Source organism: Dromiciops gliroides, chromosome 5, assembly GCF_019393635.1.
Source record: "Dromiciops gliroides isolate mDroGli1 chromosome 5, mDroGli1.pri, whole genome shotgun sequence".
In the NCBI taxonomy this organism is placed as follows: Eukaryota; Metazoa; Chordata; class Mammalia; order Microbiotheria; family Microbiotheriidae; genus Dromiciops; species Dromiciops gliroides.
The window spans coordinates 175,193,800-175,209,127 of record NC_057865.1 but is presented as its reverse complement, the minus strand read 5'-3'; the positions used below and the strand labels follow the sequence as shown (position 1 = coordinate 175,209,127).

General features: G+C 37.3%; 1 protein-coding gene across 1 annotated transcript in view; it reads right to left on the bottom strand.

The window, feature by feature from the left end:
* ITPR2 (inositol 1,4,5-trisphosphate receptor type 2) overlaps window positions 1-15,328 on the bottom strand; it is a 511,835-nt gene that overhangs the window by 318,605 nt on the left and 177,902 nt on the right. The window contains exons 11-16 of the mRNA XM_043966319.1: window positions 14,862-15,013; window positions 13,461-13,560; window positions 12,579-12,739; window positions 10,571-10,712; window positions 8,565-8,726; window positions 5,832-6,004 (exon numbers count right to left, since the gene is read on the bottom strand). Of these exons, the coding sequence (XP_043822254.1) occupies window positions 5,832-6,004; window positions 8,565-8,726; window positions 10,571-10,712; window positions 12,579-12,739; window positions 13,461-13,560; window positions 14,862-15,013 (890 nt within the window). The remainder of the gene's footprint in view (window positions 1-5,831; window positions 6,005-8,564; window positions 8,727-10,570; window positions 10,713-12,578; window positions 12,740-13,460; window positions 13,561-14,861; window positions 15,014-15,328) is intronic.

The following is a 15,328-nucleotide window of genomic DNA, read 5'->3' as shown; positions in this document are numbered from 1 at the left end:
TCTGAAGTCAGATTTGAACTCAGCTCCTCCTGAATCCAGGGCCAGTGCTTTATCCACCTAGCTATCCCTGATCAAGAACACATCTTTCAAGAGAAGAATTGATTGTCAGTGAACATGAGGGCCCCAAATAACATTACAAAAAAAAGTAGACTAGATTATATTCTAAAAGACTTGTTGCTGATGCACTGCACTCTCATTCCATCTTTATCTTGACCCCTTGGTGAATCCACTCTTCTCTTGAGTCTCTTGCTCCCTATTGCCAATCATGCCCCACTAGGCCCCAGTCCTGGAGTACTTCAGTCACCCACTGCTTTGTTCTTGCTTGCATACTGATAAAAGATGCCTGCCCACGGGGCAGCTAGGTGGCACAGTGGATAAAGCAGTGGCCTTGGATTCAGGAGGACCTGAGTTCAAATCCAGCCTCAGACACTTGACACTAGTTGTGTGACCCAGGTCAAGTCACTTAACCCTCATTGCCCTGCAAAACAAAAACAAAAACAAAAACAAAAACAAAAGATGCCTGCCCACAAACTATGGTGATGGGGTCCACCACAAATTCATGTTACACAATTCAACTATACTTTCCCTGTGGCAAGGCAATTAGTTCTTTTATACCTCCCAATCAATTCACTGTCTCACTGACCACAGCTGCTTTTCCAAAGCTCTTCTTCTCTTCTCAAGCTTAGCATCCTCTTCTTCCCTCTGCCCTTTCAGCTGAGGATCTTAACTCAAAGTTCACCAAAAAACAATTAGGCTATGTGGCAAAAGCTCACTCTTATCTCCTCCTCTTTAACTCATATCAGCCAAATGCCATCTGCTACCTACTCATCCTTCAATCCTATCTTACATGAAGAGGCAGTCTTTCTCCTTGCCAATGCAAACTTATCTCCATGCACAACTAACCACGTTCCATTCCATCTTCTCCCTTAGATTGCCCTCTCTATCATTCCCACTCTCTCACCAACCTTTAATCTCTCCCAGTCTTTTGGCTACTTCCCTATATCGTTTAGCTCTCTCCTATGATCTCTTAATTTTCAAATCTAAAAGCTTTTTCTCAATTCTCTATAGCCTTTGACATGGTTAATCACCCTCTTCTCCTTGATTCTCTTTTCTCTCAAGCTTTCTGTGACACTAGTCTATCCTGGTTCTCCTTCTGTCTGACCACTACTTATCATTCTCCTTTGCTAAGATCTAGCAATGGAAGCCACACCCTAACTGTGGGTGTTCCCCAAGGCTCTCTCCTATTCCCTTTTCCCATTTCCTTCTGTAAATTTCAAATGGTGATCTCACCAGCTCCCAAGTATTCAAATATCATCACTATGCAGATGATTCTTAGATCTATTCATCCAGCACTAACCTCTCTCCTAACACAATCTCATATCTCCAACTGCCTCTTGGATATCTATAACGAGATGTCCTGAAGACATCTTAAAAACAGTATGTCCAAAATGGAACTGATTGTCTTTTCCCCAAAGCTAGCTCAATCTTTCAAACTTCTCTACTACTGTTGAGGGCATCACCATTCTCCCACACACCTGGGTGTCATAACTTTGGTATCATCCTTGACCCCTCACTCTCTCACTCCTCATATCCAATCAATTGACAAATTTTATCAAGTCCACCTTTGTACCATTGCCCACTTCTCTACTCTGATACAGCCACCATCCTGGTGAAGAACCTCATTACCTCATCTCTAAACTATTGTGGTAGCCTTCTGGTTAGTATGCCTGATTCAAGTCTTTCCCCACTCCATTCCATCCTGCACTTACCTGTCAAACTGATCTTTTTAAAGTGCAGTTCTGGCCATCTCAACACACTTATTCAATAAACTCCAATCATTCCCTATTACTTCCAGGATCAAAAATTCTAGTTTGGTTTTTAGAGCCCTTCATAATCTGGCCTCTTCCTATATTTTCAATCTTCTTATATTTTAATCACTCCCATATACTCTGTCACCCAGTGACACTGGATTCCTTACTGTTCCTCACACAAGATACTCCATCTCCCAATTCCAGGAATTTTTACTGGCTGTCTCCCTGCCTGGATTTCTTTTCCTCCTTATATCTGTCTTGGGCTTCCTTGCCTTCCTTCATGCCCAAGCTAAAATCCCACTTTCTACAAGAATCCTTTCTTAATCCCCGTTAATTCTAGTACCCTATAAGTTTATCTCTATGTACCTTATATGCATCTTATTTGTACATAGTTGCTTACATATTATCTCCTTCATTCTACTGTGAGCTACTTAAGAACAAGAATTGTTCTTTACCTTTCGCTACAACATTTAGTACAGTGTTGGAGATATAAAATCTGCTATGTATCAGGCATTTAATAAGTGTTTAATGACGTTACTTGCTCTAAGAACTGTCATCAAATCAACACTATGATTGCTTCTGGAAAGTGCACATTCATTTATTGACTTATTTTTCTGCTCACCATCTTTGTGACTTCCCAAATATAATGTTAGTCCTTGTGTTGTCTTCCACATTAGAATTAAACTCTTTGAGAGCAAGTGCCACTTTTGTATTTGTTTTACCATTACTTTGTATGGTGCTTAACAATTGCTTTTTCATTCATTTACCTAAGTAGCTAGGTTGCTCAGTGTATAAAGCACTGAACGTGCAGTCAGAAAGATCTAAGTTGAAATCCTACCTCAGATACTTACTGTGTAAGTAAGTCACTTAACCTGTCTCTGACTCAGTTTTCTCATCTGCAATGTGAGAAATATCTACCTCCCACAGTTTTAAGGATAAAATGATATGTTTGTAAACTACTCTGTACACCTTAAAGTACTATATAAATGCTAGCTACTGTTATTATTCATTATCATTTGACAATTGACTAAAAAATAGAGAGAATATAAGTTCCATATGCTGACTGCTTGTTGAGTTTGAAATAGCATTTGGTATCAAAGAGCAAAATGTCACCTCAAAGTTTCTTTTACAGCACATTGTCTCCCATTCACATCTCAAAATCGGGGGCGGCTAGGTGGCGCAGTGGATAAAGCACTGGCCCTGGATTCAGGAGTACCTGAGTTCAAATCCAGCCTCAGACACTTGACACTTACTAGCTGTGTGACCCTGGGCAAGTCACTTAACCCCCATTGCCCCACCAAAAAAAAAACCACCACATCTCAAAATCAGTGATTTGAAAGAAATAGAAACAGGAGCAGAAAGGTGGCACAATGGAGAGAGCACCAGTCCTGGAGTCAGGAGGACTTGACTTCAAATGCAACCTCACATACTTACTAGCTGTGTGACTGTGGACAAGTCACTTTACCCTGATTGAAAGAAAGAATCCTGTTTTATGCCTTACCTATGTTAATGACCTTCTGATCATTGAATGGGACTATTTCTGTTGTTGTATCTTTTAAGGAACCTTGATTGGGAAAAACCTTGTTAGAGAAGATCCTTCAAGGTGTTATTTTGCCATGTAGTATTATTTTTATCATACTGAACAAAACAAACAGCATAATGGGTTCTTATAGTCCTCATATCTTTTATCCAATTATGAAATCATAAATATGAATGAATAAAATCAATTATTTACTCATATGTTCAGAGGCCTTCAGTGTGCTTTGGTAATTTGACTCAAATATTTTATGAATTTTATGGTTATTTTATTTTATTTTTCAGGGCAATTGGGGTTAAGTGACTTGCCCAGAGTCCTAGTAAGTGTCAAGTGTCTGAGGCCAAATTTGAACTCAGGTCCTCCTGAATCCAGGGCCAGTGCTTTATCCACTGAGCTACCTAGATGCCCCCCCCAAAGCACTTATTTAGAACTCCATATGTGCCAAGCACTGTACTAAATAATAGGGATACAAATACTAAAACAAGACAGTGCACTTTCTAAAAGTCTTTTCCAGTGTGATGAAGGACACCCAGTGCAGAAGCCAAATAGAAGAGGATTTCTCTGTGGGAAGTGAAGTACTCCAAGATACTCTTGTCTTAGGATGGCACTCTGCTGGTTGCATCAAGCCCTGAAATATTGCAGTCTCCTGCAAGTAATCACAAACACTCAAAAGAATTTGACCCAACCACCTACTGGGAAAGGTCAAGTGGATGGATGACGTCTATTGCCCAGATTATACCATGCATTTGAATGGAAAGCCTGTAGAGCTTATGGATCAGCACATCTACCTAGAATGGACAGTATAAGTGGACATTCAACTAAGAGGTGAACAGGAAGCTAGATTTCTTTTAGAAAACTATAGAGTTTCTGTAATGAACCCCAAGTTTTCCATGGAAACAAAGGCCCCTTTTTAAAATTTCAGAATTCTTCAAGTGTTACTATCTATCAGTGAGACATGGAATACAACAATTTTCAAAAAATTAAAAATTAGTATCAGAGAGAGGGCAATGAATAGTAAGTGGTACAAAGGAATAGGTTGCAAAAAATTACTAATGATAAACTTCAAAGATAAACAGTAGTAAAAGATGTCGACAAGGAAAAATATAGTCAGAAGAAATGGGCTGGTTGTGTGGTGAGGATAAAGATCAACAGGTATATACTCAGAGAGTTCCATATGCACCCTCACAATGGCAGAAGAAGTGAGAAAGTCCTCCAGCACATTGGGTAGATTCCCTGGGGCAAACATATGGGAAAACAGGGAGAAGATTCATGCAGGATGATGAGGCATGAATGAATTGTGCTCTTTATCACTGAAAGCCCAAATTGATAAGATCACAGATCATTTTGAGGATTTAAATATACTTTTATAATTTTATCTCTGACCAATTTTGTCTCAATGTACTGCTCTTTTCAGAATGAAGAATCATATTATTGCCCTGAATATCACTGAATATGAAGAATAAAGAATATTAATTTCTTATATCTATGCAGTGCTATCCTCTTTCCTGTACTGTGCCTATCTCTGATTAGGATATACTTTACCTCTCCTAAAATGATCTCATTCTTGGACTGGAAGATTAAGATCACGGCCCAAAGCTGCTTGGATGATACCATACAAAAAATTTTTGCATTCACCTCAGGTGAGGAATGTTGGCCTGATAGGGTCAAAAAGACCTAGTCTCACCCTCTACAATGAATTTTCTATAACAAGCAGTAGAGTAATTTTAAGCAATTCAATTAACTTTTCTGCAAGTCACTTATGCCGTATGTTAATAGTGTTTAATGATAAAACATCATATTCTTGAAAGACCACCTGACTTAGAGGTAGAACAGATCAACTTATTAGGGTCTTGCATGCCTTTTGCTCACTACAAGACCAGGAAGAAATCACTTAACTTCTCTCAGCCTCAGTTTAGTCATCTGTAAAAATAAAGCTCATAGCATGTATCCTGTTTATCTCCCAGGATTACATTGAGAATCAAGTAGGATAATGGATATAAAGGTGCTCTGAAAAAGTAAAGTAGACTACAAATATAATTCATCATTACCCCTTCTGGTATCAGTCTACTAAAAGATACTATGAGGAAGTCTCATATAACTCTGTAATGGGCTTTAATCACCTATGATAGAGCCATTTTTAATAAGCTATAGATAGGGAATGGACCTGTAATTTCATATTTCTTCTACCAATTCAGGTCTTCATCTTCTCTGTAATTTAGGAGTCTTAGAAGACTGCCCAGAGCACTGAGAGGTGAAGTAACTTGCCAAGGTTTACATAGCCAGTGTATTCATTCTTTAACATTGGGATTAGTATTAGTATTAGTGGGAAGAGTACTAGAAACACAATATACTTTTTTTTTTCCAAAACAGGAAAGGGAAATAGGTTGACAATGTAGGAAAACTCTAAAAAATATATGTTCTAAAACTAAAACCAAAAGCCACTCTCTGTAAGAAAATAACATATAACATGGTCCATTTCAAACCTTGGCTCACGGTTCCTCCGGAGTAAATTAACAAATGTTTCAATTTCTTTTGCTGTAATATGTTTTTCTAGTAGTTTTCTGTTGTTGTGCAACAAAGCTGTGATGGTATCCTCTGCCAAAATATCATAGCCAATCTGGGATTGCATGACACAGAAGTTCTTAGCAATATATTCCTGCCAAAAAAGAAAGGGCCCAGGATGATCTGCTAATGTAATTCAATTCAACAGCAACAAAAAATTATTAAACGACTAGTAGGAATGAGGCATTGTGCTAAAAACCAAGGTTTAGTGGTAAAAAATGGAGCCAAGGTATAGTTAATAATTATGATAGGTTAATTGATTCAAATTGAATTTTAAAATCTTAAAAATTTATTTAAATTAAGCAGCATTGAAAAACTAAGTAGCTTAATAGAGAAAGCAAAAAATGATCAATATAGAGCTGAACTCAAATCATAAAGGAAAATCTCACATAAGATAATGTTTATATTATTATTACTAAATGCTTGTCAGCAAAAACAATCTCATTGTAATTAAATATTTTATATGATTAGGCACTTCAAGAATTGATTGACATGAAATCCAACTGCTGGTTTGATTGACTATTATTTATGTTATTATTTATTCTATGAGACCCAAAGGTTAATCTTTTTAGATTTTCCCTAGTGGTAATATTGTTATGATTTATGAATGAATTATTTCACATTATTTTGTTTTTGTTTAATTATTTTGCATAATTAGAGGATTGAAAATGGTTAATGAATCAACAAGGTTTTTATTTCTAATCTTTAGGTATGCCATGTTTAAACTTTAAGATGTCACATACAAGACCTCAGATGGATTTGTATGTAAATCTTTTTTTTGTTTTTTTGTTTGGGGGCGGGGCAATGGGGGTTAAGTGACTTGCCCAGGGTCACACAGCTAGTAAGTGTCAAGTGTCTGAGGCTGGATTTGAACTCAGGTACTCCTGAATCCAGGGTAGGTGCTTTATCCACTGCTCCACCTAGCTGCCCCCTCAGATGGATTTGTATGTTTTGTGGTTTGGTCTTGTTTTGTTTTGTTTTGCTTTGCTTTGTTTTTTTGTTTTTTGTTTTTTCAGTAGATGTGGTAATGAAGTTCTATAAAAGGTACAATCAGTTAGAAAGGGAGCAGCTGTATTTGATAATATCCTCAAGGTTTTATAAGTTATATTGAGTAAAATAATATTACTACTTGCTTCTTAATCAGATGTCCTTTGGTCATAATCTTTGTTACTTCTTCACTACTCCCATTTAATTCCTCTTTAGTTTCAAGCTTAGACAAACTGTACCCAAATTCACCAACTCTTATTTCTCAAGTTCTACTAACAATTGAGATATTGGGAAAGATTCCAATACATAAAATTTCCCTCTCCTATTATGAAAAAAAATGTATAAGAATAATTTCTTTTTTTTTCTTTTGGAGGCAATCAGGGTTAAGTGACTTGCCCAGGGTCACATAGCTAGTAAGTTTCTGAGGCCAGTTTTGAACTCCTGTCCTCTTGACTCCAAGGCTGGCACTCTATCCACTGTGCCACCTAGCTACCCCCAAAGCATTATTTCTTATGAGTAAATATAATGCATAAGATTTGTAATTAACAGAATTTAGAGTAGGAAATTACTATACTTTGTGTTTCATAATCTGAAGCTTCAAATTTAAGAAAATGTTAGGTAATGTGTTGCAATATGACAGTCAACAGAAGTGACATATGGTACCCAGTATAATAAATATGGCTATGGCTTACTTACTAGATATATTCCTGAAAAGTTACATGCAAACTGCTGTAACTACACTAAGAGAACCCATACTTTAAATAAACATTTTTATTTAAAGTTTTGAGTTCCAATTTTTTTTTTTGCAGGGCAATGGGGGTTAAGTGACTTGCCCAGGGTCACACAGCTAGTAAGTGTCAACTGTCTGAGGCCGGATTTGAACTCAGGTACACCTGAATTCGGAGCCGGTACTTTATCCACTGCCCCACCTAGCCGCCCTGAGAACCCATACTTTAAAGGGAATGTGTAGTGAATTTTTCTGTAAAGCAAAGAATTCTTTTTGTAGTGTGAAAAGACACCTCTTATTTATACATTTTGGAATTTGGAATTCTTGCTCAAGAGACAGTCTTTCCCCACCCCCCAGGGCAATGAGGGTTAAGTGATTTGCCCCGGGTCACACAGCTAGTAAGTGTCAAGTGTCTGATGCTGGATTTGAACTCAGGTCCTCCTGAATCCAGGGCCGGTGCTTTATCTACTGCGCCACCTAGCTGCCCTGCAAGAGACAGTCTTAAGAGAGATATATCTGTATCCAGACAAAAGGATAAGAAAATACCAGTCTAAACTAGTAAATACCATTCCAAAGAGAGAAATCAATTTTGGTACATTTAACATGGTGGTATAATTATTTAGGATCACAGAATTTAGAGGTATCAGAACAATTAGATTGTATAGTTGACCTCTTCATTTTTTTTTTCACAGATGAAACCCCAGAACTTGCTCAAGTCACAAAGATATTAAATAGTTGGGTAGGATTTGAACCCATGTCCTTTGACTTCATATCCAGTACCTAAGAACACTTCTGAGATATTTAGATTTGTTTGAAATAGTTATATTCAAATGTTAAATTCCTACTTCTGATTAACTTATATGTCATATAATAGTAGCAAAACTCATTTTAGATTTCTTTTTTTTTTTAAATAAAAATTAATGGAGAAAAGAAGTCTAACCTGATTTTTCCGATAGTCCTGCTGAGAATGCCTAAGAACTCGGTAACAGAGCCTCAACATGTACTTGTAGGGGGCATATCTCTGGTCCCCCAGATCTTCAAGTCTCAGCATTGATCCTTCTCCCCCTTTGTCCTTAAAGGGAGCTTTGAGAATCCCAAACACCTAAAAGGAATGAAAATTAGCAATTTAGAAAAACCACTGATATATTTTTAGCCAGCCAACTGTTACCACACTAAATTTCACCAACAAAACTTTTTTATGGCATAGGTTGAGTTCATTTCAATAAAGATCTAAGTATTGCTAAGTATCACAACTCTACTGCAATTACAAAATTTTCAGGGGTCAAACAACAAAAACCATCATTTTAAGAGATATCATAGATAGATAGATAGATAGATGTAGATATAGATATATAGTTCCAAGTGAGCATGTAAGCAAATGAGCTTTTATAAAACACATAGAAAATAACTATGATTCTGCAATTCTGTAATACACAAAGATATATAGAACTAAGAATATATTTTTCAGCTCAGAAGCTATTCAAAAACCATTATTTTTCATTCTTTCTCTACCCTAACTATGAAGTAATATAAAAGAAGGTCTATATTTAATCTGCCACCTGCAAATACCCACACATGTTTATGGGAGAGTTTATTTCTTTGTCATATACAAAGATAGCTGAAAACAATCTCTATACTGAGAATAACAGTTTCCACACATTGTCACAAGAGAATGGTCCTTTGGCTTATGGCTCTGCCTGTTCTCTGCAATATGAAAGGGTTCATGTGGAATAAGTAAAATCACTGGCTGGAGCTTTGAAAATATATATTAAGAAGCAAACCCAAAGTGTTTGCTAAGGAGTTAGTAATGATAATTTAATACACTGATGTACTTCTAGCAACATGGATTCAGCCAGATTCTCAGCAGGTAAAGATTTATTTCAGCTCTTTCAGGACAACCCATTGACATGAGCAATACATGCTCCACCCATGACAAAGGACTTTGAAAAGAGAGTTCTATATTAGCTGAAGATATGTATTCCTGATAGCAAAATAAACAGATGCATAATACATGAGCACTATACATTAAAAGCTATTGAATCTACTTATGCCTATGATGTTGAAATAAGATGTATTAATTAAGTTAATGGGCACCTAAGTGGCACAGTGGATAGAGTGCTGGGCCTGAAGTCAGGAATTCAAATTCAAATTCAAATTTGGCCTTAGACATTTACTAGTTGTGTGACCCTGGGCAACTCACTTAAACCTGTTTGCTTTAGTTTCCTCATCTATAAAAATGAGCTGGAGAAGGAAATGGCAAACCCCTCCAGTCTCTTTGCCAAGAAAATCCTAGTGGGGTCACAAAAAGAGCTGGGCAGAACTGAAAAGTCTGAACAACAATATGTTAACAAATGTTAAAAGGTCAGATGGGCCTTCAAAATCAATTTTATTAAAATAATAGGAGTGCTAATGGCAAAAATTACTTTTTCCCATCTGATTTAGCAATTACACCTCCCATTTTAATTGCATTTACCAAGATAAACCTTACATCTGTATGAGTCTACTAGAAAACAGTTTTAGTTTATAGCAACATATAAACTTTCTTCTTTTTCCAAATCATACAAAATTGCATGAACTACTTTCACTTTTATATATCTTCCTTAGGTTCATATACATGGACCATAACAAAGGAACATATTTCATTAGTGAACAGCTATTAAGTGAGGAAAAAATGAATAAAATACTAGTTCCTTTGGGCATACAATTCTGTATGAGTATGTATGTATGTATGTATGAGTATGTATGTATGTATGTATGTATGTTTGTGTGTATGTATGTATGTGAGTTGAAGGAATAATGTGGAAGAGTTAGAAATAAAAAAGTGTTCTCATGCACCTAGATTCAAGTAGCCTATCTAGAAACTGGCCAGGCAGCTTAAAGGAGAATATTTGACCTTGATGCTTAGTCACAAAGATAAAATATTCTTGCATATATAAAACAACTCACTTGTGCCAATATGTTCTGCTCCCTCATTAATTTTTGCCTTTCCCGATTTGGCTTGGTGACTACCACATCCAGAACATCTTGTCCGTTATTAGGTACATCAGCAACAAAGAAAATCAGGTCCTCCAATAACTTTGTTACAAATCTATAAGGGAGGGGGACATAGAGAAGTGTTATTGTATGGCAGGCTTAATTTAGGGAAATAATGTTACAAAGCAGACACCTGATAACATAGAAAGCAAATCAATGTAAACCTAAGGTAAGAGAGTAGACAGAGATGAAAATTCTTGAGTCAGCAAAATTAGAAATCTTACATGGAGGTAATTAAAAAGATACACAGCAAAGATTAAGGATTCATAGTTGATCTTCCCCAGCAAAAAAATAACAACACACATGCGCACGTACACATGCGCGCACACACACATAAACACAACCACGTAATAAAAATATGAAAATTCCTGCAAGCCTATTACACCAGTTGAGTTGCAAAAGTAACTAGGATCATGCTAGTTTCCAAAAACCATAAGATTAAATCTCATTTCTGTAACTGACTCATGGCATGATCTCTTCATCCTCTCTACAACTCAGGTTCTTCAACCTACAGAATAGGGAAATGACAGCTAATTTACACAAAGAAACTTAGAAGACAGCTGATCAATGCTTCTGAACTACATAAGCCTAAAACAATGCATAGGAATGTAATTATTCAAAGGCTTTCTAAGAATGCTTGTGATGAATGTGCTCAATTTAAAGGTACTTGTATAAAATTAGAAGACAACGTAGCTTATTTAAAAGATAACTTCTCATCAAAAGGAAAAATCTCCATAGGACCATAGCACAAGAGCTGGAAGGGACGTAGGGGTCACCATCTAATCCAAAACCCTCATTTCGTGGATGAGAAAACTGAAGCCCAGACCAATGGAGTTTTCTCAGTCACCCAGGTAGTGAGGGTCAGAGGTGGGATTTGAACCTAGTTCCTCTTGGTTTTTTTCCACTATACCACACTGGCTTCTTAAGGCCTGTGAATCTATGCATTAAAAGCAATTATAGGTCACAGATCATGAATCATAGGACCAGAGATTTAGAGCTAAAAGTGACCTCAGAAGCCTATTGTTGTATAGGGATAAGAGAAACAGAGGTCCAGGAATTCCCCAATTACCCATTATCACACAAGTGTCAAAAGTGATTTATAAATCTGGTTATATGACTCTAGAACCAATAGTCCTTCCACTGGACCCTGCTGACTCCTTAATTAATTTAAGGTGTTGGGGTACCTAAGTGGCTCAGTGGATAGAACACTGGGCCTGGAGTCAGGAAGACCTGAGTTCAAATCTCAAGGATATTGGAGTCATGGGACAGCTAGGTGGTGAAGTAGATAGAGCACTGGCCCTGGAGTCAGGAGGACCTGAGTTCAAATCCAGCCTTAGACACTTGACAATTACTAGTTGTGTGACCCTAGGCAAGTCACTTAACCCCAATTGCCTCACTTAAAAAAAAAAGAAGCAGCATTTATTAAACGGCCTACTATGCTCCAGACTTGTGCTAAGTGCTGAAGATACAAAGAAAAACAAAAAATCCTCTGCTCTCAAGGAGCTTACAGAAAAAACATTCAAAGAACTATGTATGAACAAGAGATATACAGAAAAAACTGGAGATAATCTCAGAGGAAAGGCACCAGTATTAAGAAACACTAGTCGAGACTTCTTCTTCTTCTTCTTTTTTTTTTAAGGGAGGCAATTGGGGTTAAGTGACTTGCCCAGGGTCACACAGCTAGTAAGTGTTAAGTGTCTGAGGCTAGATTTGAACTCAGGTCCTCCTGAATCCAGGGCCAGTACGAGACTTCTTGCAGAAGGTGAGACATTAGCTGAGAAGTGAAAGAAGCCACAGAAGCCAGGAGGCAGAGATGAGGAAGAAGAGATGGGGGGAGGGGGGAGAATGGGGGACAGCCAGTGAAAATGCCAGGAGTCCAGAGATGGAGTGTTATGATGTAGTTTATAAAAGACTCACTGACCTTCTTTCATTCTGAGTTATTGCTCCGTTCTCCATTTTTTTAACCGTGGATGCTAAGACTTTGTTTGCATCATTGGCAAAATCTAAATCCCGGACTTCTGACAGAGGGACCGACACAATGGCAAAAGCCTCCTTATCTTCCTTTGTTTGGCAAGTTCCAATCTGTAAATTTGTATTGTCAATGTTAAGGTCAGTTGCTTTTAGTAACTGCAATTTTCTCTGAATTAAAGTTCATTTTTCAGTCATAAAAAGCAGTGATGGATAATTCCAGGACAAGTCACCCACATTAAACATGGGGGGGGGGGCAACACCCTCTTTCCATACCCTCTCTTCCTGCCTTCTGACCAATGCAGTGTTTAGAATAGTATCCCCTCTCTGTATTCTGCTGCTGGCTTTCAGTAGGGTTCCAGCAGCCTCTCTGTCACCTCTCTGTACCTCAGTTTTCCTTATCAGAAAAAATAATACTGATAAGCTTCTCCTATCTACCTCACAGTATTGTGAAAGTGATGTTGAAATTGTTAAGTGCTACATAAATGTTACTTAAAATCATTACTATTAGTCTCCTCTCCCTTATGGAGCTGAAACTTTAAGAAGTTAATTCAACATCACCTCTTTTCTTCTTCCACTCCATTTTGGTAAAAAAAAAAAATGTAGGTCCTTTAAGACCAGTGCTGGCACCTTTGAAAAGTTTGGGGACCTACCTCTGGAATAGCAAGTTCATTCATTCTCTCCATTTTAAGAAAGAACTGGTGCTTAAGTTTGTATTTGAGTTTCAGTAATCATTAATAATGGCGAAGTTGGATTGTAATGAACAAATTGACCATCCCTTGATCCTTACACCCATCATGTGGCTTAAAATGGAAGGAACATCAGTATTATTTACCTTCAGCATCACAGGTCTCTCTTCCTCAGTGTCTATAGGGATACTGGTGCTGGTTACCCAGGTATTAGTGCATAAATGTCTCAAGCGAACATATGAGTTCCTAAAATCAAAACAATATAAAATATCATGTGCAATAAAACTTTAAAATAATTTGCATACCTCAAACAACATAACTAAATGGTAATTATAAGTAAGTTATATTGTAGACATACAAGGTGTTCCAAAATTCTTGGTGCACTTTAAAGCTTTAATGGTTTGGAACTGCACTAAGACATATTCTAATACAATCTCAACAATTCATTTTAATTGGGACTTGGATGGTGCAGTATCTTTAGCAACAATAAGATCTCATTTATAGGATAATTTTAAATAAAAGCAGTTTCTTTTTACATTACAATAAGAACAGAGATAAGAAACTGAATCTGTGATTTAATTGATTCAGGGAATTCCCAGGTAAGGAAATTGTATCAACAGTCTCTTCTCTGCTACTTGAAGTCTTACAGTTGCCTGGAACAAGTAGATTTTAAGTGATTTGCCCAGAGTCACAGAGCCAGTAGATGTCACAGGAGAGACTTGCACTGGAGTTTTCCTAAGCTTCAAGGCTCCCTGTCTATCCACCATGACTACACCAAACTACCTCTCTTATCTCAAATGCCTATAATAAAATTAAGCAAGTTAACATCGTGTTGTTGAATAGAGATTCTTAATAATAATAGCTCATATTAATATATCAGTAAAAGGTTTTTTTTAAGCCCTTATATCACAATAACTCTGTCCTTAAAGGATCTGCTTTGACTAATAGATACAAATGATTTGTAGTCAACATTCCAACTTATTATGGGGAAATAGAGACTTTTAAAGTGTTTAAAGGTTCATGGAAAAAATTCCCTTTTCTTCCCCATAGAATCAGCATTGACTATAAAAAAGGGAAGCCTCTCCTCCAACAGAGGGAAAACCTCTTTGCAGTTATTCACAGCTCCTTCTGCCAATGAGGCCAGTGCTGGAGCTGGGATTTGAAGGACATTGGAAGGAGGATGGAGCAAGAGAGGACAAGGCCCTATAGGCCAGGGCTGCTGCGTGCATCCTAGTCAGACTAGTCAGATGAGTGAGTGGGAGGAGATTCTCTTTTCTCCCAGTAGAGGACACTCTCATTGTCAGCCTGAAAAGGTTCACACCTAGAAGGGTGATGAGATTTTAATCTGGATGAAGTGTTGACAGGGAGGTAATTAATCTGTTTATAACAGCTAGATCGATGTTTTATATACTATTTGTTTACTTATAATTACTTCCTAATTTTAATTCAATAAAACTTTTTATTTCATTTCTTTACTCAGTGGTGCATTGCTTTAAAGAAACCTCTTTATTCTTCCCCAGCCCCCTCCCCACCACTTTTTTTTTTACCTTGGCACTAGGCAATCAGCTCTCTGAAGAGTAGTAGCGTCTAATTCAAAGAGCGATGCAATGTCATTTCCATGTGGTACAGAGACCAAAGTATACATAATCTTCTCCCCTGCTTGGCGTTTCTTCTTTGAAGTAGGAAGGTCACCATCTTTCTGTTGATAAGGCATAAGGGTTATTTGCTTTTATCAGGCTCCATTGTAAACTCTCCAATTAACTTGGAAGGAAGCAAAGAATCCACAGATTATTTCACATGTGAGTACAGAGGTGCCTATTGCAGAATAATGCTCTCACATTAGCCAAAAAAAAAAAAATGTTCCTGGGCCCTGACACACTGCCTTTGAGACAACTATGATCAACAGTAGTAGGTCATAAGCTCCTGAAAGATGGTTTGATCCAGGTATATTATTAAGGCAACAGTAGTCATAATAATTTACTAGAGTCGGTGTCACTTTCCTCCTATTAGATAT